At 39.2% G+C, this 26,501-nt stretch overlaps 1 protein-coding gene across 3 annotated transcripts in view; it reads right to left on the bottom strand.

The window, feature by feature from the left end:
• rhbdf1a (rhomboid 5 homolog 1a (Drosophila)) overlaps positions 1-26,501 on the bottom strand; it is a 57,165-nt gene that overhangs the window by 10,850 nt on the left and 19,814 nt on the right. Inside the window, exons 2-8 of one of the 3 annotated variants that reach the window (XM_088329237.1) lie at positions 11,286-11,431; positions 9,741-9,880; positions 8,287-8,394; positions 6,529-6,742; positions 4,667-4,873; positions 1,727-1,846; positions 1,493-1,656 (exon numbers count right to left, since the gene is read on the bottom strand). In XM_088329237.1, the coding sequence (XP_088185363.1) occupies positions 1,493-1,656; positions 1,727-1,846; positions 4,667-4,873; positions 6,529-6,742; positions 8,287-8,394; positions 9,741-9,880; positions 11,286-11,402 (1,070 nt within the window). In that variant the 5' untranslated portion in view covers positions 11,403-11,431. The remainder of the gene's footprint in view (positions 1-1,492; positions 1,657-1,726; positions 1,847-4,666; positions 4,874-6,528; positions 6,743-8,286; positions 8,395-9,740; positions 9,881-11,285; positions 11,432-26,501) is intronic. The other 2 variants (XM_088329246.1, XM_088329254.1) reach the window with 2 other exon arrangements.

Raw genomic sequence — 26,501 nt, 5'->3', positions numbered from 1 at the left:
AGAAATAATAGTTTCTACTTCCATCCATCCATCCATCCATTATCTACACCGTTTATCCTCAGCAGGGTCGCAGCGGTGCTGGAGCCCATCTCAGCTGTCTTTGGGCTGTGGGCAGGGGACAGCCTGAACTGGTGTCCAGCCAGTCGCAGGGCCATAGGGACAGACAATTTGATCGCTCATTCACATCTAGGGACAATTTGGACCGGCCAATTAACCTGACATGCATATTTTTGGGAATGTGGGTGGAAACCGGAGTGCCTGGACAAAACCCAGGCAAGCACGGGGAGAACATGCGAACTCCACACAGGAGGTTCGATCTCATGACCTCAGAACTGTGTCGCACACGCACTAACCACTGCGCCGCCGTGCTGCCCTTGTTTCTACTTATCTTTCAGAAACATTTTTTGAAAATGTGTTTTTTTTTTTTTTTCAAACGACAGAAACGATGTATTCATTTAAATCACCCAATTAAGGCAACAAAACCAAAAACAAAATAAACAATTCAATTCAAGCTATACATGCAAACAAAAAGCTCTGTTCACTTATTTTCCAGACTAAATAAAATCAAGCATAGCCTTTGGCAATTTTCAATTTTTTTGAATTAATAATTTGTCACATCTTGACCATAAGATCATTAGGTGGTGTTAAAGTGTTGCGGTAGTGCAGTGGTTAATACATTCGCCTCATATGTGAAAGGTCCCTGGTTTCAGACTAGGTAAAAACATATGTTAGCCTGGAGAGGGATGGGTGCATCCAGGCTGTACTTGTCGAAGACACACCACAGGAAAGGCTCCAATCAACCAACCATTAATAAGTAAGATATGTTTTTTTTGTGTGTTTTTTTCTCTTTGCCTAATGGAACAGTGTTCGGCAACCACTGGGCTATAAAACGTTTGGTACCAGGCCGCAGAGAAAGAAATTTACCCTTGCTTTTTACATATACTGTATTTATTAGTGTATACACACATTATTTAACCTAAAAAAACTTCAAAGTGGGTTTTCAATAATTTACTGTATTTGAGCAATGGTTGATCAGTCAACGAATATTGCCGACGACACTAGCTAAACATTGGGAGCAACGGCCATTACAACGTTGTTCAATGTAATGGAGCATTATGGGAATGAGTTCAGCGAAAAAAAACGTTAGAAATTGATTGACCGATCACATACGCTTTTAACATAAAAAAAGGTGGGACAACCTGGTACTGTGAGTAAAAGTAGTGTGGTAATGAGATTGAATGCTATGCCTTTTCCCATTTTATCCAGATCCCGACTGGTCTATTAATAACACAGTGGATTTAGGCTTATTATTAAAGTTATTGTTATTGTTAATAATACTGTTATTAATGGGGCGCCGCAAGAATATAGTCAGACATTCAACCAGTCCGTGTTACAGTAAAGGTTGCCGACCACTGCCATCCAACACATCCCCATCATGGGTCTTGCTTTGCTTGAAAGTTCCTGTAGTGCCCTCTTCAGGCGTTGGACTCACAACATCAGGTGACTCCTCTCCAGAGCACTTTTATCCAGCGCGCTCCCTGTCTGCTCCATCTCATCCTTCTTGTCAATGTGTGTGGCATCTTTCATCACCGCTTCTGACGGGGATTCGAACACTTCGTCCGTATATGTGGACAGGTCTTCATGCATCATAACATCCTGAGAAAGAAAACATACTTAGGAAAGTAATCCAGAGAGCATGTAGTTTTCAGCTTTTTGACCATCTTACTCGGGCGAAGAAGGACGTGTCCAGCTCATCGAGAAAGTCGATGTCTTCCTCCACAAAGCTGGCAGGGGTAAAGCTGCGTCTGTGCGTACGTCGCAGGGTGCTGTCCCGTATGGAACGCCCCTGATGCAATGAACACAAGTGATTAAGTACACGTATCATACACAACTAGCTTTAAAACGTTGGTGTGGAGCAGGGGTCCCTTAAGGACAGATGAGGTGCCTGCAGACCTGTTGTGAAAATAGCTTACCTGCGCTGGGTATTTGTGATTTTCTAGCAAAATTATTTTTCTAGTGGTTGACCGAGTCTTTTAAACCCTACTACCAGTAATTACCCTGGTAATAACACTATAAGTTGTTATTTTAGAAAGGTATCTAAAACTGGGTGCTCTTTGGGTTAATTAGTGACAAAAGTAGAGCTCTCGATTCGAAAAAGGTTGGAAATCCAAGGTGTAGAGCATGACTCAGTGTTCATACTCACTAAAGGAAAATTAGAATCTAGAAGTTTTGCTCTCAACTTATTGTGGACATATACAAAGTTAGAACAGGAAGGTCTGAGCTGAATGTGAACCAACAGCCTCTCAACCATGAGGTGGATGCATGCACCACAACTACAACCTCTTATGACTTCATGTTACACATTTTGGGTTATGTTAACATTGTAGCTGATTCTGCTTTACTAGGGCCTCGTTGCCACATATGTAGACATCATTTTCTCTAAAACTACACCATGTAAAACAGGGATGTCAAACTCAGTTTGGCTCATGGGCCAGGGCCAGTCTTTCTGTTCCGAGACAGGTTGTATCAGTAAAAGAATGTCAACTCCAAATGTTAAGCTTTGTTTTTCAGTATTATGCTTTATCGTTCAGACTACATTAATAACCTACCCAACACATTATACTAACAGATGACAAGGGGTCTTTTCAAACACAACACATTTATTCACAAACAATGGTGGGAAATATTTTTGTTTGGTATTGAAAATGCTACAGAACAGAAGAAAAAATACAAACTAAGGAGACCAAAAGTGACCAAAAGTTTGGGTTTCCTATAGCTGCAAGGTGGCTGAACATCATGCCAGCTTACTCCAAGTGATCCTAATGTTACATGAAATGGGTGCAAATTTCTCAACCTGTGAGTTTTTAAAAAATGTGTATATGTTTATATATACGATTATACTTAGAAACCTGCAGATTCTAGAGCGTTCTCCATTCTGGCCCCGCTGCTGTGGAATGCTCTGCCCTGAGATTTGATCTACAACCTAAGGGAAAAGGGTTTAAATCCAGGCTTAAAACACACTTATATTCTATAGCTGATGAACTATGTTGACCTCAGGAAGCTGTCAAACGGACATTAAGTTATTTATATTTCATGTGATGTAATGGTAGTCTGTACAGCTTTTAGAGACTTGTTGTAATTAGGAGCTATACAAATAAACATAATTTGACTATATCAAAGTTTGTGTCTCATCTCATCTCATCTCATCTCATCAGCTGTACCGCTTATCCTCATTAGGGTCGCGGGTGGGGCTGGAGCCCATCCGTGAGTGTATGTTTTGGAATGTGGGAGGAAACCGGAGTGCCCGGAGGAAACCCACGCAAGCACGGGGAGAACATACAAACTCCGCACAGGAAGTCTGGAGCTGGATTTGAACCCACGACAGGTTCCCATGACATGAACTGTGCCGCACATGCGCTAACCACTGCGCCGCCGTGCTGCCAAAGTTTGTGTATTTTTGCTTAATATTTATATGATTATCGTCTTTTATTTTTAAATGAATGATGTTTTATTTTACTAGTACGGGGCGCCTAATAATACACATAATTAATACTTTTGAAATTAGCAAAAGAATAAAATCAAACCAGAGGTGGGCTAGTACACATAGCAGGTACCATTATCAATGCCATTCCCACTATTGTTTTCATGGTATCGTCCTTCTACTGGCTATTTAAAAAATAAGGAACATTTAAGGGACAGTGTGTAATATTTAGTGCCTCCTAGTGGTACAAAAGACTTTCATCCGAAAAATCATAGTTCGAGAAATTTGTATTTCTTTTACCCCACTTAAGTCGGCGTATTGTTTGTCCAGCACGCTATGCCATGTAACACTGGCCCTTGCTCATTGCAGACAATATAGTGCCATCTAGTGGTCAAATATTACACATTGGGGCTTTAAAGGAAGAGTATATTGCCAATAAATAGATGATTTGTACTTGTGGTGGCGGTATTTCTCATCGGTATCGATGACTACTAAGGATATGGGTATTGGTTATCATGCGGCATCAAAAATACCAAAAACACATCTGTTAATTTAAGATATTTATTACACAAAACAGTGTTTCCGGCAAAATTTATGAATACCAGGAGAACCGAATAACTAAGTTGAATGTAAAACGATGACGTGATCATGTCAAATTGAACAATTTTTCCATTTCAATTAACAAAACACCAAGACCTTGCATTAAGAGTTTGTCGTCCTAAACAGTGTATCTTCCTGTCATCCACGTATCAATAACCTTTCACCGGTTGAGCACCGGATCGTAATTAAAGGAAGAAATCATTACAAAGTACTTCTCCTTAATCCATATTTCATGTCAGAGCTCCTTCAAATTTCTGCTCCTGTTGTTTGACTGCGCTCCTCATTCGCCCTCAAACTCCGTGTTGGCCCCAGCACAATATGATGCAGAAGCTTCAGTCACCCTGCTCACAAGATAATCCTGACCTTCGTTCCATCAACTCCCTCCCGTTCTTCAAAAACCAGCCTTAAAATTTACCTGTTTGGCCTGTCCTACTCCACCCATCAGTAACTAAACAGACCCACTCACATGATTTATCTATTTTTTACCTTTTCTTACTGAATATTATGTTTGTGTGGGTTTCCAACATGTTTTTTAAAGGCGAGTCATATAAAATGCATTATATGCGGATAAAAAGGTCATCTCACCTTAACAAGTGCTGCAGCTGCTCTAAAGCTCATCTTGGCCACGGACTCACGCTTGCGTCGGCGCGGTATCCGGTTGAGACCCGAACGTGAGCTGGTGAAGGAGCAAAGAGACGCCGCCCCGGGTGTGATGGGCGTATGCGGCACGCTGTAGCCATCCACTTCCTCCACCATGCGAAAGGCTCGACCGCGAGCCAGCGGGTCGACAATCTAGGGCAGGAATTAGTTTGGACGTGAACTGGAGAACCAATAGTCCAATACAACTTTTTGTTGATAACTAATAATGCAAAAGAAATCAAAACAATACGCAAACGTGTCTTTACGTTTATGACGTGGAGTAAATATAAGAAGAAATGGAAGAATGGAACACATTTTTCAAGAATTTTAATTATGTGGTCACTAGTAAACACCTTGAAGGCGGGTGCGTAGTTTGAGGTTATTTCACTCTCATGCTTGTTCTTTTATTTTTCAGATTCAGATTCAGATCTACTTTATTGTCATTCTAGTACACGTGTATACAGAACGAAATGTCGATGCATCTGACCCCCACAGTTTCCTTGAATGTACAGATATAAATAAAGTTGTATTGTATTTTGGCTACGTATAGTATTTTACCATAGTGCCGATAGTGCAAGAAGAGTAGCTAACCAGATGTGCAAAATGGGCAGTCAGGTTAACAAGTCAGGTACACAGTAACATTAACACTGTAACAATAACGCTGTAATTACAATAGTGCAGAGAGCAATGTGCAAGGAGTGGCAAGCTATAAAAAAAACTGCCAGTAGTGCAAAAAGTCTGATTAGCAGCCGTTTAGATTTAAGTTAACTATATGTTAGATTGACCATTTAACAGTCTAATGGCCAGGGGGACTAGACTATTGCGGAGCCTGGTGGTCCTGCACCGCACACTGCAGTACCTCTTCCCAGAGGCTAGCAGAGTGAACAGTCCATGATGGGGGTGAGAGGGGTCCATGATGGGGGTGATAGGGGTCCCCGGTAATTTTTATTATAGGATGAAAATTGAGAATAAAAGCGCGTTTAAGAGAGACATGTAGGCCACAGAAGCAGCTTGACAGAGGCTGCAATGATGATTTGAGACAGAAGATGGCGTCAAAAAGTCTAATATTTTGAAGTTACGGACACCACCTTAAGGCATTTTGAAAACAGCAATGTTTACCTTTGCCGTGCCCAAAACGTTCATGTCCTGAATCTCAAATGACATAAATACTACAGTTTTTGAGGGGAATATGTTTTTTTACATTTACATATGCACATTTCCTTGTTAAATTGTAAATTTAATATATAGTGTACAGTCATTTCTGGACTTCAGAGTGCACTTGAGTAAAAGCCGCATGAGCCAATAGTAACAGTTATGTTTCTGTAGTAGTATTATTGTATCATAGTATTACTTTAGTAATATTTTGAAAAATTTCTATAGTATTTTTTCTTATCAAGATGAAAGCAAAATAATATATTGGGTCCTTGTTTTTAAACACAGAATTTTATATTTAGTTCTACAGTATTTTTTAGTATATGCGTAGTAGTATTTTTGTTGTAGACAAAGAAAGGGACAGTGGGGACCAAGTTGGCACATTTTTTAAATTATCAAGACTTTATTAACTATTATACTGTATGTATTGTCATCATAATTTGACCATTTTTGTTGTAGCCTACTTTTTGTACTTTTATAAATATTGTCATTATATTTTGCCCAATTTTATTTGGCAGGTCAGATGAAAAAGCCCGACACTTGATGTACAAAAATCATTTCATTTCTATGGTTTCTTGATTGAATAATAGTAATAATTGGTTGGTGGCCATGATTGTGTTGACAGTAAGTTTACCGAATGCATTTTGATTTTTTACCTTTTGCATGCCATGCGACGAGGAGGGAACATAGAGCGGAGGCGGCGTCTCCGTGCTGGCTAAGGAGATGTTGTCCTGGCTGGGCAAGTCCATTTCTCGGATAACTTGCGGCTTGAGCTTTCCATAGCGCAGGCTGCAATGGCGGAGGCTCTTGCGTTGCCATTTCTGCGTGGCGTCGCCATCCTTGCTCACCCCGAACCAGTCGGCCGTGCCCCTGACGCCACAGGCAGCATTCACTTCAGTCACAAAAAATCATGGCGGTCGTGATAAGATAAGAACGTGGTGGCAACGAGATGACACTTGAGCAGATGTTATAACAGGAGTGTGAGGAACACGTCTGGGCATGTTAGTGAGTGGACACACAAGAATACCAAAGTTCCACATCCGAAATGACAGACACACAAACTTGAACACATGATTGAGCACACTGAAATGCATGTCTTTTCTGCTAGTTTATAAAATTTGGGATATGACTTTAATTTTGCAAAGTTATTTAGAATTTCCATCAGCAGAAAGAATAGTTTTCTTCATGGTAAAAACCTACAGGGCACAGATTAAATAAATAAGCAAATACAGGAATTGCAAATTACACACTATTTCAAGAGAAACCAAGTGTATTTAAATGCATCCAAGTGAAAACAATAATCATTAATTGTCATTTTATATAGAGGTTGGCAACACCAGGCCATGGGTCATTTGGTACCGGCCAGCACACAAAGAAAAAACATTTGCCGTATTTTCTTCTTATAATGTATTTGTGAATGCACCCTAAAAAGTTTAAAGTTTGGGTGCACGTTATACCAAGGTTTCACATTAGTATGTCACAGTCATTGAAATGATTGATCCGTTGACATTCAGCACTGGATGCAATTGAAAATCGAACCTGGATCGTGGCGGTGAGGGTGCTGAATCCTAACCCCTACACTGATAAAATTGTTGATGACAAAAAAGGCATTACATTTAATCCCATCATCACACTATTTGTACTCACAGTGCCACGTTAATCAACGTTGTAATGGAGAGTTCTGAGAAAGAGTTCAGCCAAAACAAGGTGGTAAGACATGGTACCGTGATTAAAAACAGCATGATGATGAGATTAAATCTAATGCCTTTTCCTATGTAATCTAGATTCCCAGTGGTCTAGTGTTTGAACAATGGATTTGGGTTTATTATCATCATTATTATTATTATTATTAGGCAGGTCTGAAAGAATATTTTTAGACATTATACTGTTCTGTGGCATAGAAAAGGTTGCCGACCACTGATGTAATAGTATATAGCTATATTTTTCAGCCTCTTAAAACACCCCCTATATATTTTTTTTTATTTTTTTTTTGAATTATTAATTATACACTATAATAAAACATGAAAACATTCATACCATTTTTACATGTACAGTATCAATAAGTATCAACTCAACTAAATAAAATCATCCTAATAAAAATAAATACAAATACAAATGTGAACAGGAATATTATTTATAAATTCAATACTTATTTTAACAATTCATATTTTTAATTCTACTTAATCAAACATCGAGAAAAAAAAATTGTACCAGTTATATTTATAAAAAGAGACTGAATTATAAAATAATAAATCATAAATGAATAAACAAATAAAGAAAGTAAACAAATTAATGAATGAATTTGCAACAATTTGAAAAAATAAGCAAACACATTACATATCATGTGCATAATACTGTATAGGGGCATGACCAGCTCCATATGCACTCGGAAAAGTGGGGTCTTCCCTGCATACCTGAGCAGGGTTCTGGAGAGTGAGTGGTGTTTCCTGGCACTGCGACGGGCAGCCCTCTGGCCCTTAACGGGCACCGTGTTAATCCGCTCAAAGTGAACCCTCCTGCTGCTGTCGCCGGGCAGGGAAGAGGTGAAGGAGGAGGAAGAAGTGGAAGAAGAAAAAGGAACAGGCAGTAAGTAGCAAGAGTGCAGAGATTGATTTTTCAAGCAAGTGCCAGGCAGATTGTTAATGCAGATTAAGCCAAATGTAAGCAGTCTTCCTTCCTTATGATTTCAGTAAAGCCAAATGAATAGATTTCAAAATAAAAGTCTTACAGAAGACATGTAAAACATTTTTAAAACATTTCATTTCTCTAGTAAACTTGAGCACCTCACAAAGCTGCGTCAATTCAACACACTTTCTTGACACCAAGGTCAACCCCTGAGTCACAGACCGGTCGTTTGTTACTGGGCTGCACAGAAAGAATTAAAGTTGCCTTATTTTTGCTTATACCAATTTTATTTGTGTATACACACTTTTTTTTACTAAAGCTTTGGTGCGCTGTTCACCTTATTTAAGCAATAATTAATCCGTCAACAAATATCTCCAACCACACTTGCACAGCATTGGATACATCAGAAATTGAACCCCGGTAACAACCGTGACAGTGCTGAATGCTAACCATTAGGCTACTATGAATAAATATGACAAATGATAAGGCATGAGATTTTATCCCTCTTAGCACAATATTTCTACTCATGGTGCTACGTTGTTATTGCATCATGGTAAAGTGTTCAGCTAAAACAACGTTATATAATGTGGTACCATGAGTAATAGTGTGATGATGACATAAAATCAAATGCCTTTTCCCATGTCATCTAGATCCCTAGTGGTCTCATGATTACACAGTAGATATTGGCTTATAATTATTAATTTATTGTTTTTATTTCTGATGTTATTAATGGGACGGCCGACAGAGAGGTCAGAAATTGAACCGGTCTGTGGTATAGAAAATTTTGCGGACTACTACTGACCTAGCACAAAAACAAGTAAGACTAGCTATTCTATTTTTGCTAGACCACCGTCTTGCGGTTATATGTGAAAGTACCTGACTGTACACATTATTATTGATAATGACCAAGTAAACATTATTTGCATCAAGATTAGACATGGCAATCATGGATAAACTAGTCAAACATATAACAAAAAGGTAAAATGCAAAATATCTCCATATGTTTGTGGTCCAATACAAAAAAACCCTTACTTACTTTCAGATTTTTCAAACTGACTTCATAATCACCTTGTCTGTGCTTGCTGCTCTACCAGATGTCTACACTAGAAGCATTCTGTTCGCCTGTTAGTAAGCAGGTAAGGTCAAGACGATCCAAGACCGGCCATGCAATTTGAATGAAAAGAAGGAAACAAAGGGAAAGCTAAAAGGTTCTTCTCACGTAAGTCCAACACACTGGCCTCACCTCTTGATGGTTTGTGTGATGGAAGACTGGCGCTGCAAGACCGGTCGCCGGCTGTCAAATAAATCTCGGGGAGGAGACTGCAGATGGGACGTCTCCACCGGCATGCTGATGCTGCGTAGGAAACCCTGCCTCTTCGTCGGCTGAAACAGGTTGTAAGGATAAACGTCAAACTTTAGCCCTAATATTTTGTATATGCCCCTCTAGTAATGCTAGGATCACGATAGAGCATTTTTGGGAGGACAACTACGGCTTTAAAATTTGTTCAAAAAATATTTTAACCTTCTCTGTAAAATAAACTAAAAATAATACATCATCCAACCCCTCAATTTCCATCCATCTATCCTTACATATTCCACTTATCCTTACTAGGATCGCGGTGTGTGCTGAGGCCTATCCCAGCCATCTTCAGGCCGTGGGCAGGGGACACCCTGAACTGGTTGCCAGCCAGTTGCAGAGCACAAAGAGACAGAGCCATTCACATACTCATACCTAGTGAAAATTTAGAACTGCCAATCAACCTGACATGCATGTCTTGGAGTATGAAAGGAAACCGGAATGCCCAGAGGAAACAGACGCAGGCAAATGATGAGGTTAATTTATGCATTTTTTTCTAATGGCCACTAGGGGCACCCGAGCAGTACAGGCAAGAGTGAGTCAGGTGGAATATATGTGTCGAGGAAGACGCAAGTTTAATGTAACTTTGCACTTTGTTCATGACTAGCATGAACAGACCCTCATCATGGAAATAGTGTCAATCAAAAGGGTAGTGGTAACTACGATAAAAAGTATAGTTTTACGAGTCTGTTTATTTGTAAACGGAAACGAACGGGTTACAAGATGTAATGTCCAACACTCAGAATTTTATTCATGTGTTCGCATTACCGTGGGATTTGGAATAAATATTTTACACGGTTGGATTCTATGGATTGTCCTTGATGTAACAAAGCCATTTTCGTGGACATTCAAATAGGTTGAAGTTGGCCAGGGAACGAACTGGTGAGTTACACTGGCTTTATAGTTTTTGGGTATTTTGTTTCAGACTGATCCTGATGTTTTTCTGATGAGTGGCCGGCTCAAAAACACAAACCTGTGACTATGTAAAGTAGATGATACAACGATAATTCTACCCAACCATTTGTCGCAACACCTGTGGTTGGAGTCATTAGGTGACCAAAACCCCCAATTCCAACCCCTAATGCTGAGCGCCAGGAAGGGAGGCAACTGGTACCAAGGTTGTGAGTCTTGGGTATGACTTGGCCGAGGCTCGAATCAGCGACCTCCCAGTCTCGGGGCAGGTGGCTTCCCCAAGGCATCTGGCATTGAATGAGTTAAAACTGCATTAGATGGGCTTATTTTTCGTTTGTGTTTTTTTTAGTTTCGCCAGATCCGGCTGGCGAAACGTATTTACGTGTAGTTTGCCGACCCCTGAACTGAATAAAAAAAATTGAGATTCTAAGTGTATAACCATTAGTGGCACTAAATTCGTTCACTGAAAAGTCATTTGAATACATTAGTAATATCAATTCTAACATTGCTATGGTTCACCTGTACAAAAGTGGGTGGCTCGTCTAGCGACATCTGAGTGGTGGGAATGTCTAATCGCAGCCATGGAGGTTTCTTCCTCTGCAGACTGCTGGTGCTTTCCCGCCGCGCCTCTGCCATGTTGAGCGTCCCCACCACAGGCCTGCCAGCTGGGAGGAGAACAACATAATATATTGTGTCACTTATAGCAAGCATCAAAACTCAAGGAGGATCAAGGATATGACTCGCAGGGCCGACTGACTCTACTAGAAAGTGTTGTTGACTGAACGCGCGATTTTAACAGTATTTTTACTAAAAAGAATGAAAAACAAGTTCTGTTGGAAAATGACGTGTCAGGGCGAGGCAGGGGCAGTAACGGAATACAAGAATTGTATATATGCATTACGTAATAAGGATAAAAAAATGTGATCGTTAAAAAGATGTAATGAAATTACAAATATATTGACTTTGAATAAGGATGATTTTGCAGGATTACATCCATGCATTATCTGCACTGCTTATCCTCAGTAGGGCCACGGGGGTGCTGGAGCCCATCCCAGCTATCTTCCGGCAGGGGACACCCTAAACTGGTTGCCAGACAATTTGGACCGGCCAATTAACCTGACATGCATGTTTTTGGAATGTGGGAGGAAACCGGATTGCCCGGAGGAAACCCACCCAAGCACGGGGAGAACATGCAAACTCCACACAGGAAGGTTCAATCTCATAACCTCAGAACTGTGCCGCACACGCGCTACCCACTGGGCTGCCGTGCTGCCCTGCAGGATTACAATGTTTATTTAAAAGTATAGTTACATAAATATAATGCTCCAATAGACAAATTGTTTTTATCATAGTTTCAACCACTGACAATAGAGAGACAAAGAAAAATGAACCGAACTACGTGGTTAAAATTCAAGCACTTATTTTTGTAGGACTACAAGATACCTGACCTTCTGACCTTGGTTTCCTCTGATTCTTTTTCAAGTTACATTTTTTAACTCACTTAAACAAAGTTTAGTCATTTTATCTATATTATTTTTATTTATTCTTTAATTTGCATATTTGGTGTTGAAGTTGTCCAAAAGTAATTAAAAGTAGTCTATTTACATTATTGCAATATGATGGTATTCGTATAACGTTACCGATTACATCTTTCAACAGGTAACTAATAACTGCACCAGATTCCTTTTTTAAAGTAACCTCTCAGACCCTGGTCAGGACCTAAATTTAGTCCCTGAGGAAAGAAGCATGGGACCACAATAGTATTACACCCAAAAATGTGGAACGAGAAGAAAAACAGCATTGGGTCCAACCTTTCGTAACATCTTCCACTCAAAACTAAAAATAGTATCTTATCCACAGAGCCTATTAAGTGTGAGTACACAACCCCCTGGAGACCTGTTGACAAAAGGTGCGCAATAAAAGCTCTAAACTTCATAGAAAGACCCTCTGCCATCAAAATTCACTTCTTTCCTTCTACTACCAAATTTCTGCATCAAATATAGTTTTCCACATCCTTCAAATATCATTTCCAACAGGTAAAGTAATAATTTACTGTTACACCTAGCCAAATTGTTTTTAATCTAATCTATTTGAATGTGGGGTACATAGTTTGAGGTCTTAAGAAGTTGAAAGTAGAGTATATTATCCATGTAGTACGTGTTAACAATGCCCAAATAAGTTCAAAGAACCTTTATAATTTTTTGTCCACCGCACCCATCTACTTTATCTTACTTTTAGAAAAGGTGTTTCTGCCCAGAACACATGATGGTGTGGAGAGTGACGTTATGCTTGTCCATCCCAAACTCCAAAAGGGATGGAAAAAAGAAGAGTTTAAGAAACGCTGTTACTTGCATGCACCACAAAAGGAGCATGACAGAGGCTGCAATGATGACTTAAGGCAGAAGATGGCATCAGCGGGTAAAACATTTCGAAATTCTGCACAGCACCTTCAAAAATCAATATTTAATAAAAACCTATAAACCTTAGGGGATATTAAAGTATGGTTGTTCTAGCTGGGTTTTGCTCTTACATACCGGTACCTTCATATAAAATGTAATTAAAGTAATCCCTCGCTGTAACGTGGTTCATCTTTTACAGTCTTGCTTCCCAGATTGTCATCTTGTATTGTTTTCTGCATTCTGATTGACTAAAAAGTTTCCTTGCGAGTGGGTATTGATGAAAAATAAAATAAATGCTTACAACTACATATTACGTTACTTGTTTGTGTTAAATGAATTCTTGGACCTGTAAAAGGGTTTGTTATTTGATTTCAATGTAAGATTGAGTAGTTGATTTTATAATAAATGTATAAGATTTCTACTTTTTGCAGATTTTGCCTATCACAGGTTATTTTTGGAACCACCCACAACCCCCCCATCATTTGCCATGTTGCTTGAAGCACTATAGAAAATGTATACATTACTTTATTCTTCCAGATGACGTCAACACAGCATGGCAAAGTCACGTCCCCACTTGCCTCTGCTACACTCTAAAGTGTATACAGTATTCAGTTTTGTGGAGCATGTATGCCATTTCACTGCCAACTTATTGCAAGCTTTTTAGTTTCGGTTTTTGCACTCCTGCTTCTGACCCTGTAACAATTGGGTGGACGTTAAAGAGCGTCAGAATTAAACAATGGGCAAAAAACTTTAGTTTACACGTGGAAAATCTAAGACAAAAGAAGCATCTTTGTGTACTGGATAGGGTTATGTATTCATTCATTTATTATTCATTTGTTTTTTGTTTTTTTAACGTGATATAATGCACAACAGTCTCACAACACTTCAGACTGCCACCACAATAATAAACCAATTGTTAAATTAGCCATGGCAAAAAAAATAAGGCGTAGTGGCACATTCCTCTCTCCTACGTTCCCAGCTAAGATTACATTGGCAGCTGCAGCCTGATGTGCGTTATAGACTGGTTGCTAATAGCCAAACCAATGAAGAAAGGCGAGTCCTAAGTATGTGTACATTAAAAAGTGGTAAAGAACTAGAATACTAATTTTTAACATTACCACCTTTTAAACATTGTTTTGATCCCCCCTAGCCAAGAAACATAAAGCATGATAAGGAAACAAAGTAATGCCCATAAATAAGTATGATTACACCTTTGTTTGTGAAATTTTATACGCTTGAGATGAGAACCAACGTTCATATACATCTGCCCACACAATCATAATTCAGGTTTACCCAAGAATAGTAAGCAGGGTCATTTTCGGAGCATAGACGGGAGAAAAAAAAATTGTACACATCACAACTGCCCAATAATCTTTCAGAGTCATGCAATGATATGAAAAACAAATGCTCAAATCTGGATGGTTTATCAGGAGTGGTTCACAGACAATAGCACAGTTAGGGGGTTTAAGCCGTACCTGAGTTTTTATAACTATTTTTACACAGTCACCAATGTTGTTGCAGTTTTTTAGAGGAATAATCTCACCTTTTGAAGAATGATTACTTGATTAATATTTGCTACCGTGGCCATTAACTATAGCTGACAACTTGGCAAACATTAGCAATAGCTAACATGGCCAAAATAAGCTTGTTTCTGCTCCAATATCACATAACCTCACAAAGCGGCAATGACTGCAGAGGTAATGTCTTTTTTTTCCGAGAAATATGTCATTTTATTGTCAATACTTGGACTGATATATTTTAAAATGTACTTTCATCCTACTTCAAACTTGAAGCTTTAGCAATAGTTGCCCTTCCAGCAGGCCATCTGAGAATGTGACTATGAGAGTTACAGTAAGACGTTCATTTATTTGAAGTGTATGTATAAATGGTAAATGGAGTGCATTTACATAGCGCTTTTTAATCACTGCTTTACAATGTATTTTACACTTTACCCATTCACACACCAATAGCAGCGTCAGCCATGCAAGGCACCTACCTGCTTATCAGACAGTGTCTTGCCCAAGGACACTTCGACATTTAATTTAAAGGTGCCAGGAAATCGAACCTGGGACCTCTTGGTCCCAAGATGAAGGCTTTACAATGTACTTCACACATGACCAATTCAAAAATAATCACCAAATTTCTGTAGGGTTTTACCTATTTACATTTATGTACTCAACAGAGTATTTCGCAGTTGTTAGGGATGGCTTTGTAACTTATAAGAGGAGGTTCATTGAAATCAATTAACCAACCCTTTTAACTCAAATGCAGTTGCATGCTTTTTAACATCATCCAAACGCCATCATTTTTGAGGCCAAGGCTGATTCTTTCACTGTATCAGGTTGTAAATGACACCAATACAGTCATTTTAGTAAAAAAACCCTCTCACCTCACAGTCCAACTGAAGTGACACAGCCTGCCTGGTATTTAATTCCATTTGATCATTTGTGCTAACAACAGAGCTTGCTGATTGCACATATCAGATAAGAGCTGAGCTGAAAAGGATGCACGGGTTTCCCTCCTAGATAACAAGTTTTGTTTGTCATAATAATGATTGATGTTTCCCTTTGGCAAAATAAGTGCCTTTTTGTGGTTCTGCAAATGTGCGTTTGCTCTTGCTTTAAGCTTCTTCCTTTTCCCATCTACCCCTGCAGTGTTAACTCTTCCACGAATAACTGTCAAGCGCACTCCTTTTTGTGCACCGCATGTAGAATATTACACACTGAACTGCAACAATGAAGATAATTTGATGGCAGCATGACAACTGGACATTTGACCAGTGCAATATTATTGCTTTCTTTTGGAACTGTTTTGGTGGTTAGTATCTTTCTGCAGTAATGCAAAAGGAAAGCAGTCACCAACTGGATATTGAGACATTTTGTGACTTAGGTTGAGCATACATGGCGGTTTAATGTAAAATTTGGTCCGACATTGATTAGTAAAGGCTAGCAGAAATCATTAAGAGCAGCGCGCCTCTAAAGCAGATGTCCCTTTCAAGGATCTATAAGCCGTTGGACATGAAACACAGATTTATCCATCAAGAGAGCAGAGAGAGCAGAGAGCGAGCGAGATCTCATTTAGAAAGTGAATAGGTGGGGTAGGGGTGAATAAACAATAAAAAAAACACAAAACTGGATGTGGGCCGACGTCATCGGGTCTGTTTTGACAGTTTGAAGACATTTTTGTTTGTCTGAGGGCTCATAAAACACTTCGGATATGACGCCGTAGGCTACCCGATCAAGATTTTTACCACCAAAAACGTACATGCCATCATTTTGACCATAAACAGCGGTAGATGTTATCACACACACTCTATCTTTACGTGCCAAACACAACACGTCGCCAGATGACTGAAAAACAAAGAAACAACATGTTGAAGTTGCAAACATTTACCAAAATGGAAATCTAATGCGATCGTTGAAGAGGTTTATTCATGCACAAAGACTTGGTCTCAATTTATAAAAAAGCAGTCATAAACTAAAATACTAGTCTTGAGTCAATATATAATTTTTTTTTAAATTCTTTTTCAAATTTCTTAAAGCAGTGGTTTATTTAAAAAAAATGGTAGGCTTTTTTAAGGATAGAAAAGCAGTAGTCTAACGTGTAAAGCAGTAGTGTTGGTGGGTATGCAGAAAGCGTTAAAAACAAGGTATGCTTTGTTTATTGGTGAGAGAAAGATGAGATTTTTCTGGGATAGGTACACTCGTGTCATTTTCCCAAATCAGTATTTCATTGGTTTTGTTAATTAGAGTTTTCAAGTACATTTCTGACTAACTTAATCATGTAAACCAATAAAAGTTGAATATATACATTATTGAATGATTAATTTAATTATATGCAGCTTGATTATTTTGATAATATGCTGCGTTTTTCCAAACAAAAATAAATAATTTTATTTGAACAGTTAAAGGAAAAAAACATATTTAGATGGTTCAAAATTTATAATAAACCATTTGTATCTGAAAATACTGGTCTACTAGTGATCGCAAGAGCCAAGAAGAAATCCGCAGGTTTGAGAACGTTCTCCTTTCGGGCCCCGGTGCTGTGGAATGCTCTTCCCCCTGAGATTTGATCTGCAAAATTAGTGGAAATGTTTTATTCTAAGCTTAAAACACACTTCTATTTTATAGCTTATGAAAAACCTATATTTCTTGTTGACAATATCTGTATCTTATTTGTTATTGCAACATCAATTGCAGCCTGGTCATCCTGGAAGGGGGATTACCTCATGTGCAGTCCCTTATCAAGGTTTCTTCATTTTCTTTATGTTGAGGTTTTTGAGTTTTTCCTTGCCCTCATGTAAGTTTTAGATAAGGGGATGGTGTAATAATAGTCTGTGTTATGCAATAATATGTGGTCTTTGCCGCCCTTTGAGACTCTTTGTGTCTAAGGGCTATATAAATAAACATGACTTGACTTGATTATCTAGATTAACACCAGAATTGGAGTAAAATTAATCTATATTACAATTCTTACTGTATGCCCAGCAGTAAAAATGAGTAATTACATACCTGTGAACCTGAGTCAATTGCTCCCTTAAATAATGATTGCCGTTCCCTTTGTTAAGAGAAAATAGAGTTTACAAAACGCAGCACCTATTTACTCAAAGCAAGACAGACTGCATAGAATAAAAACAAGGTTTAGTTGTTTACGTCACTGAGGATAACATTAGCTAGTGTACCGTGACAAAATTAGCAATTTATGATGACCAGGGACCTACCAGCTAACCGAGATGATCCAGATTAGAGTCAAAACAGACAAGATTAGATTGGTCTGACAAAATAACGTGACGAAAAAAAAATCCATTATAGAAATTGTTGTACGGCGTAAAGTTTGAAGTGATCAGATAAAGGAAAAATAAAGGGGAAATGTCAAAGTTGAAAAGTATGTAATCGGGAATTCCACATTTTGATGTCATCACAAGTATTAGAAAAGCAGAGTGTCTATTGTAAAAGCACTGTGCACCTGGTGACAAGGAGTAGGGCTACACGTTTTGATAAATTGCTCACTAGCGGCCTCGTAAATCAGTTAAACAGCCAGACAAAATGATTAATTAGAATTATTTTTTTTACATACTATAGAATATATATGTATTGACAAATTATATTAACCACGTAGCATACATCTTTTTGGTGAAATAATGCATGGCTCCCAAATACAATAACATGAATCACAGTACAATACCATTTTGAAAATCTACATGTTTTCACAACCCGGGGGAAATGTAAGACCGCAAATGTTTGCCGTTACTTTTTATTGCTTGCTGTTTGATTGGAAATACAAAAAACATGAATATTTACATAATATGTGCCTGCATGCCACCAGGGTTAAATACAACGTGGAAAGTGTTCCTACCATCCCAGCAATAAATAGTAGAAACGAAGACAAGATGGCAACATTTTGTCTTTACTTGGTTGAAAAAACAACAACATATTTAGAACTAAAAAAGAAGTTTAAATGACGTAGTTATACAAAATTATTAGACTCTAAAACCTGGACCTCAATGAATGAGGTGAAGAAGACATGATTTACTCTTCGAGGGCTATATTTGGGTCAAGTTGGATAGGCTAAATACAACCTAATTTAAGACCTATGATTTATGGCAGCACAGCGGATGGGTGGTTAGCGCGCACCCCACGGTGCAGAGGTACAGGGTTCAATTCTAGCCACTGCAGCCTCTCGTGCAGAGTTTGCATGTTCTCCTCGTGCCTGTGTGGTTTCTTTTCGGGCTCTCCCAAAAACATCCATGTCAAATGGCTGGTCCCTTGGTGTGAACGAGCGAGCAAATTGTCAGTCTCTGTGTGCCCTGTGACTGGCAACCAGTTCAGGGTGTCCCCTGCCCACTGTCTGGAGATGGCCTAGTGATGATAAGCAGAGCAGATAATATATATTTTATGACTAAATCAAGTCTAAAACAGACCAAACACATTTTAGGCTAGAAACTACATCACAAAACATTGTGGTGCTGGGTGGGCATTATGAAACCAGGTTGAACGGCGTTGCAGCATTTACCAACTCCCATTTGCTCTCTACAACATGCGCTTTCAACTAGAACAGGGAAAAAAATCTTTAATCTTGTTTTTTATCCCTTTATGGCACACTTTTAAAATAAGAAGGCCTCAAGCCTGCCCTTCCCTCTAGTGGCAGCAATGTCCTTTCTGGGGAGGAAAGTCGCGGATGAACGAGTGCTTGGCGTCTCCTCAAGATAGAGGATTAGCCCCTTTCATCGAGGGCACGTTATCATCTCACGGCCACGTTCACACCAGGGAAAAAGCTCTGAAATGTTCTGCTGTTTCTTGAAAATATTTCACTCACTTATCCCGCTTGTGTTGTAATCTCACTTTCAAGGCGATGTGCGTGTTATCCCAGTGATAGACGGCGTGTTTGCGTTCGACTTCACATTCTTTACAGCGCCATGATTTCATCAAGTTGCCTTTTGTTTTGACTTCACAAGGACAGGCTTTCCACCATCTTCGTGAGGCCCCCATCCCAAAACGCAGACACACTTCCTTCACAATCAGGAGGACACCGGAGTCAGCCGTGCACATCGTGTTTGAAATGGAGAGTCCATTAGGCAGGAGAGGGACGAAGACAAAACACACAGCTGACATCTCGCCAGGTGCGTGTATGTGCAGGGGGAACTGAAGACCAAGCAGGACAGGCACAACAAATTGCCAGGGTGGGAGCTTCTTTTATTGTGCGTCTACAGCAGGCATTCACTCACCTGTCAAGTCAAGTCACGTCATGTTATTTGTATGGCCCTTAATCACAAGGATTCCCAAAGGGCTGCACAGACCACAGACTATTGCAAGCTACAAACTATTATTATACCCAGTTATCAAATTCAATACCAAATATGAAAATCTTTTACCCCCATTGTTTGTGAATGAATGTGTTGTGTTTAAAAAAATATCCCTTGTTCTCCGTAATATGCAGGGTAGGTTACTAATATACTGTAAACTGAATGATTTTTCTTCTTTTACCTCACCTCATCCCTGACCAATTAGGTCACTTGGCGCACGCTATGCTGTGATAACACTGACTGTACAGTCGGTGAAACTGATTTTCCAAAAGGGGCACAAAAAATAAATTGAATTAAGCAGGTTAGCACACTTGTCCATGGAAACAACTTATTCAATTTTGCTTTATGCAACGTCTACTGTGTTACTCAACAAGACAAAAGTGACAAGGTATGCCAGTTGTGTTGCCTTAACCTCACATAGAAGCAAAAGTCTATTTGTTGTATCGCCAAATACCATCAATGACCTTCAAATATGCCAACCTCGTCCAAAAGTGGTTGATCTCAGATAGGCGATACCATCCGATTTGAAAAGTAACTGACAGGCCAAAGGCAACTACAGGGCGTTGCATGTCCGTCAAAAGGAAGAACAGGTTCAGAGAGAGCTCATTTGCCAGGGTAATTCACCCCCCCAAAAAAGCTCACAAAATTGTGAAAACCTATCTTACAACTTATATTGGGGTTTTTCTTTTTTGTTGATGCTAAATGTTATTGTACGAAACTGTGAAAAGTCAGAGCTAGTAACTCATGTTAGGTTTTTGTTGCTGCTAAATGTTATTGCACTTCTTTTCATTGCACTATTCTTACGATGCAGGACTCTTTCTATTCACGAGTACTCCACTATTATCATCACTTAGGCCAGTCTTTAAGCATTACGTTGTAAAAAAACAAAACAAAAAACAACTTCTTATCCCGATAGTCTTTTATCTTTTTTCGTTTATAAAGGCTTAAGTACATGTTTACCCTTTGAGTGCCATGTCCAGCCTTGTTGCATACAATGTTTCACAAGGTTGATATCAATGACAAGAAAGATAATTTAATTCAAATGCACTTAAGGGCACGTGGTGCATGAATTCAAGGGTTTGCACCTGGATTAAAAAAAAACACCCAGAGGTTTTTGCACAAGTGTTATCCCACTTCATTTTTACAAACCAAATATAAAAAGCGGCCTCCTGGTTTTGAAGTAAAATGGTAAATGGTCTGCATTTACATAGAGCTTTTCAAGTCAATGAAGACCTCCCAAAGCGCTCTACAATGTACTTCACACTTACCCATTCACACACACACACACTCACACACTAATAGGGAGTCAGCCATCCAAGGCGCCTACCTGCTTATTAGGGACATTAGGGATTCAGTGTCTTGCCCAAGGACACTTCTGTTTTTATGATATATTGTGACTTTGCAAATTGCATAAAATGTATTGGAAATGAAGTGAATTTTGTTTTTGCTTGATTACAAATGCCACCCCTGCCGAACCTGTATTACACCAGCACCAGATCCATTAGCAATGAATCGGATGACCTGGAGCTATAACTCTTGGGAAACTGCTGCATTTAGTCTTTTAATCATCACCTGGCTCACTATGAGGATACCCTATGCTAAGCCGCTCTCTAAATCGCTTTCTTACACTGAAAGCAGAAGCCATCAAATTTTTTGTACTTTTGTATGATGTCAATAAAGACCATTCATTCAACTGCTATTATGTGTTATGTGTTTTTATTTTTAGATATATATAGTTGCCTGGTTATGGTCATATTCTCTCAGTAGGTAACGACGTCATATTGAGGAAAGTTTGACCCTTGGGGGCTTTTATGAAGTTCTGTCGCTACTTTGTGGATTTTCACGTTTTGTGGGGGGTTCTGGTCTCCATTAACCACGATAACCAAGGGATTACTGTATGCCTAAAACATGTAAAAGCAGTCATTTTGAATACAATGTGGCCTAGAGATGAACACTTTTGTGAGAGTCAATTACTTTACAATAATGTACTGAGGTAACATGAGTATTTGGGGTAGTCTATTTAAAATGGTTTTCTCTACTGCCATGGTCATGTTGAATGCCATACCCACATTCCACAATTGTTCAAATTTAGCAGGCAGCTCAAAAAAAAAAAAGGGAAAGAAAATGCTGGAGCAGAGACTACATGAAGTATAAGCTTTACGGACAGGAGCCATCTGGTTTCCGGGCAATGTGTTTTTTTCCAGCTGTGGGGGGTAGTGTTGCCGGAACCGCGGTCTATGGCAGGTTTGGCAGAGGAATCTGTGGACAGTCAGAGGCAGGAAGTTGTTCCTCTGATGTACGACCTCATTAATGTGAAGGGTTACAAGTCTGGATCGCTCAGTGGCTAGCGCTGCAAACCCTGCTTGACCTCAGGATTCTTTGTCTGTTTACACGTATTTCACTTTTGCATCTTCCTACAATTTGTCCCCCGTTTGACTAAAAAAAAATTCCATTAGATTGGGGTGGTCGTTTACTACAAATGTCATTGACAAGCCATTGTTTTGTTTTTCTTTATGTCCAGTTTAGGCTCGATACTGGAAACAATACAAGGAAATGACAACTCAGTCTTTAGTTCCCCCCTTCACCCACCTAAACCTAGGTCCTAAATAAAGGACCTTGTTATTTGGAGGGAAATGCATTGCTCTTTGACTTAAGGAGAATCTAAGGCTAGGTTCACACTGCAGAGCTTAATGCTCAATTACGATTCTTTGGTGAAATCAGTTATTGTGAGATCGTTCACATTTACACCTAAATGTGACTTGTATGCAATTTCATCTCCTGCGTGAACGCCGCAACTTGTCCGCATGTGCAGAAGAGGACATGTGACGTCACACGCAATAAACTCATGTTTGTGTAAGTACTAATGGCTGTTAACAGCAGTGCGTTGCCCCCCCGAATATAATTTAAACCTCGCTTTCCCCCTATTGAATGCTGTCCGTTTGGTGTAATTTAAATGTAAATATTGTTATCTTCTATTAGACTCTTAAAAATATTGTCGACGTTGCACTCTGGTTGCTTCCCGGTCCTCAAGAGCCGCATGTCCCGCATGTTTTTGGAGTTTCTTTGCTCAATTACAGGTGAGTCCAATCACCTGGATCATTATCAAACTCTCACAAAGCTTGCTAAAAAGCTGAAAATTGGCATCACCTGTGTCGGAGCAAAGAAACCTCCAAAACATGCAGGACATGCAGCTCTCGAGGACCGTGTTGGCCACCCCTATACGACAGGATGTTATTGCTTTATCAATGACCGCCATTGTTGTTCACATTAGTGACAATGATTAATGTATTGCATGCATCGGATTTAGGACCACATAAGAAAGTGGCCTAATTCGCTCTACAAATGATCTTACAATCACAATTAAAATATTTCAAGAGTTTTTTCTTCAAAATTCTTTGCACCTTCTTACAAAGTTGATAGGTATCTTACTAAATGTTTTCCCTGCATCGACATGAACCAATAAGTTGCTCCTTATGCTCTACTCAGGGTTCATACTCCTTTTTCATGGCTAAATTCAAGTACCTTTTGAGGACTTTCAAAGCCAATTTTTCAATTTCTCCAGTGCCATTAAAAGAAGAAATCTGGTGTGAATGATGTATTTTGCAATTTCTTAGTGCCACGTGTGCTTCCATTAAGACATACGCTTTTTAGATCTTGATTAAATACATTCATGGATCTGAACAATACGTGTGTAAATATTTGTAGTCAAATTCTCCACATATAGGTTTTGAAAAAAATGACAGTAATATATAGCTTACATTTTAGTTGCAGGAAGATTTTCCCATTACAATTTACCACTGGGAAATGCTACTTTATTTTTTTGCATAGCCCATAATAAATGTCCAGATACAATTCTCAATTCTCGCACTACGGCCATGTTCAGGTGTAGCTTGCACCTGTTCTCTTGGGCGTGACCCATAGGGGCAAGAACGCTTCACAGGACAATGTAATACAAACTAATGCCAGCTGTCGTTAAGCATTAGGCAAGTAGAAATGCAATGGCAACAGAAAGACACCAGAGTGCAATGTCAACAATATTTTTAGGCAGACCTGTCATAAAATATGGCAACAATTCTAAGCATTTACAATCACTCAAACCACAACTCAAGCATTTTTCAATTCTTGGAAACACAACAATAAAATTCATGCATTTTCAAGGATTTCAAGCCCCCGTACAAAGAATGTCTACTGCTCATGAGTTAGCCAGCCAACTAGCTTTCAGCATACATAGCTTAAATGTGAATGTTAATAAGCTAGATAGTTACAAAGTCGAATAGACATCTCCACCCTATAGACATTTACCAGCCCAGATTCTATTACAAGAAATGGATCTTAGCAAGCTAGCTAGGCAGGCAGCTAGCTGGATTGATAAATAGATTGAATTATATTTAAAGCAAACTTGACAGACTAAAATATGAATTGAGGAGCTGTTTCTTGAACTAGCAGGTCCGGTATACTTGTTTTAATATAGTGTAGCTAATCATTTCACAAAATAGGTAAACAGTGCAAAAGGTTATTTATTATCCCCAAAAAACGTGGGCAAAGAGAGGTTGCCGAGGTCCTAGTGGAGCTGCTGTCATCGGCTAGGGCGACAGGCTTCCATGGCCATCCAGCCATTTATGACATTAAAACACACACGCAGCAGAAATATCCCACGCAGCTGACCCGGAGATCAAGTGTCAAGGCAAGTAGAAGGGCCAGACACATGGGCATTGAGGGGCGGCGGGCACAACCAACCCAAAATGTCTGCAGTGTAATGTTCACTTTGTTTTAACTGTTTTTCCACAGATTAGTGCTTGGTTAGAGAGGATGGCCTTTCAAACCTTTTGACTATGGATCCTTTACTTGTCCCAGACTGCCTCACGCTCATAACAGTGATTACCAAATGACAGCGTGCTGCGGCAGAGATATGAATAGCATCTGAAAGTATAAATGGTATCCTCAAAGCAGGCCTTCGGCATGTGGTGTATTTATAGACGTGAATTTCAAATGTGCTTCTTGCTCAGATTTAAAAAAAGAGAAAAAGAAAAAAAAGCCTTGCAGGAAAGACAACCAACAGGCCCGGCCTATTGTGCTGTGGTATTTTTCTCTTAAACCTGATTGCTTGTGACATTTTCAGTACTGTGTTATGCCAATATAAGGACAGAAAAGGCAGGGAAATTATTACTACAGGATTTCAGAATAGGACACATTCAATATCCAGCACAGGACACGAAATATGGATGTGAGCCTGGTGACGCCTTGTTATTGGGGGAGCTGACTCAATGCTTTGAAATATTTAAACCAGACAGGTTAATTATTTACCCACTGCGACTGGCACACCGTTTTATAATCTGACTTTTGTTTCAAATGCAGATAAGCGAGTACAATTGTGCGCAAAAGGCCACCGCCATCAGCTTAGTTGTTTTAATAACCTTTTTGTTAAGTTTACAGATTAGTAGACACTTAAAATAAGGAGATAAAATATCAATACATTTTGAACTTGCAAGGAGAACGGGACAGGACTCCAAAAGACACCCTCACAATTTCAAATTCCAAATCTGGTCTGAAAGCCCTCTCCTGATCCATCTCTTTTTATCAAATCTTCTAGGTTACAAAAGCAGATTTGCGTAAAGGGTGTCAATGACGCTTTTGCACCACATGGTTCCAGCTCGCCTTTTTTGTTTTTTTATTATGAAAAAGTATCCGGTTCTTGCTACCTTGTACCACCTTTTTTTGTACCATCTCCATCAGCATTATAGGCAAGTACAGTAATTCCTTGCTGTATCCCGGTTTACTTCTGGTGGTGTGTGTTTACTTATGGCGCTTTTGCTACTTTGCGGATTTTTACTGCGCATTGTGTTCGGCATTCTGATTGCATCTTCCTCTGTTTAGCCATTCTCGCGCCAACAAAGCTTCACCTCTCTACCCGATAAACTTGCTCTGGAGCCACATGTGGGTTTTTGGCACACCCTGGCGCTTTTTAAAAAATGTTGCTGTAGGACAGAACTGGAATGTAAATGCCATTTTCCATAATGTCCATACAATGGTGGCTAAGTATCAAGTAAAAAGAGTAGGATCGGGTCTTTAATTCAAAGAGTTGTGCAATAAAACAGCAAGATTATTTTGAGATTATAATTTGACAGTACAGAAGTTACCGTAAAATTTGGACTATAAACTGCGACTTTTTTCCCAAGGTTTCAATCCTGCGGCTTATGCAATAATGTAGCTAATTTATTTATATTGTTCCAACAGCCGCCAGGGGCGCCCGAGCAGCAAGAGTAAAAAATGTGGAATATACAGTATGTGTGCAAATTTAATGTAACTTCGCGCATGAATAGTCTAGCATGAACAAACCCTCATCATAAAAGGAGTGTCAATCTAAAGGAGAGGACCAAACACCATGTTGGTAATAATTTAACAATTCTGTTTATTTGTAAACGGAAATAATATGGCGAAACGAACAGATCAAAAGGATCAATCTCCAACAAGGCGGAAATGTTAAAGCGGGATTCTATTTATCTGTGGGCATTATCATCTTTTATGGAAAAAATA

The sequence above is a fragment of the Urocampus carinirostris genome, chromosome 1 (assembly GCF_059441175.1).
Source record: "Urocampus carinirostris isolate Australia breed hairy pipefish chromosome 1, RoL_Ucar_1.0, whole genome shotgun sequence".
NCBI lineage: Eukaryota > Metazoa > Chordata > Actinopteri > Syngnathiformes > Syngnathidae > Urocampus > Urocampus carinirostris.
Note: the sequence above shows the minus strand (reverse complement) of the source record. Positions and strands in the feature narration are given on the sequence as shown.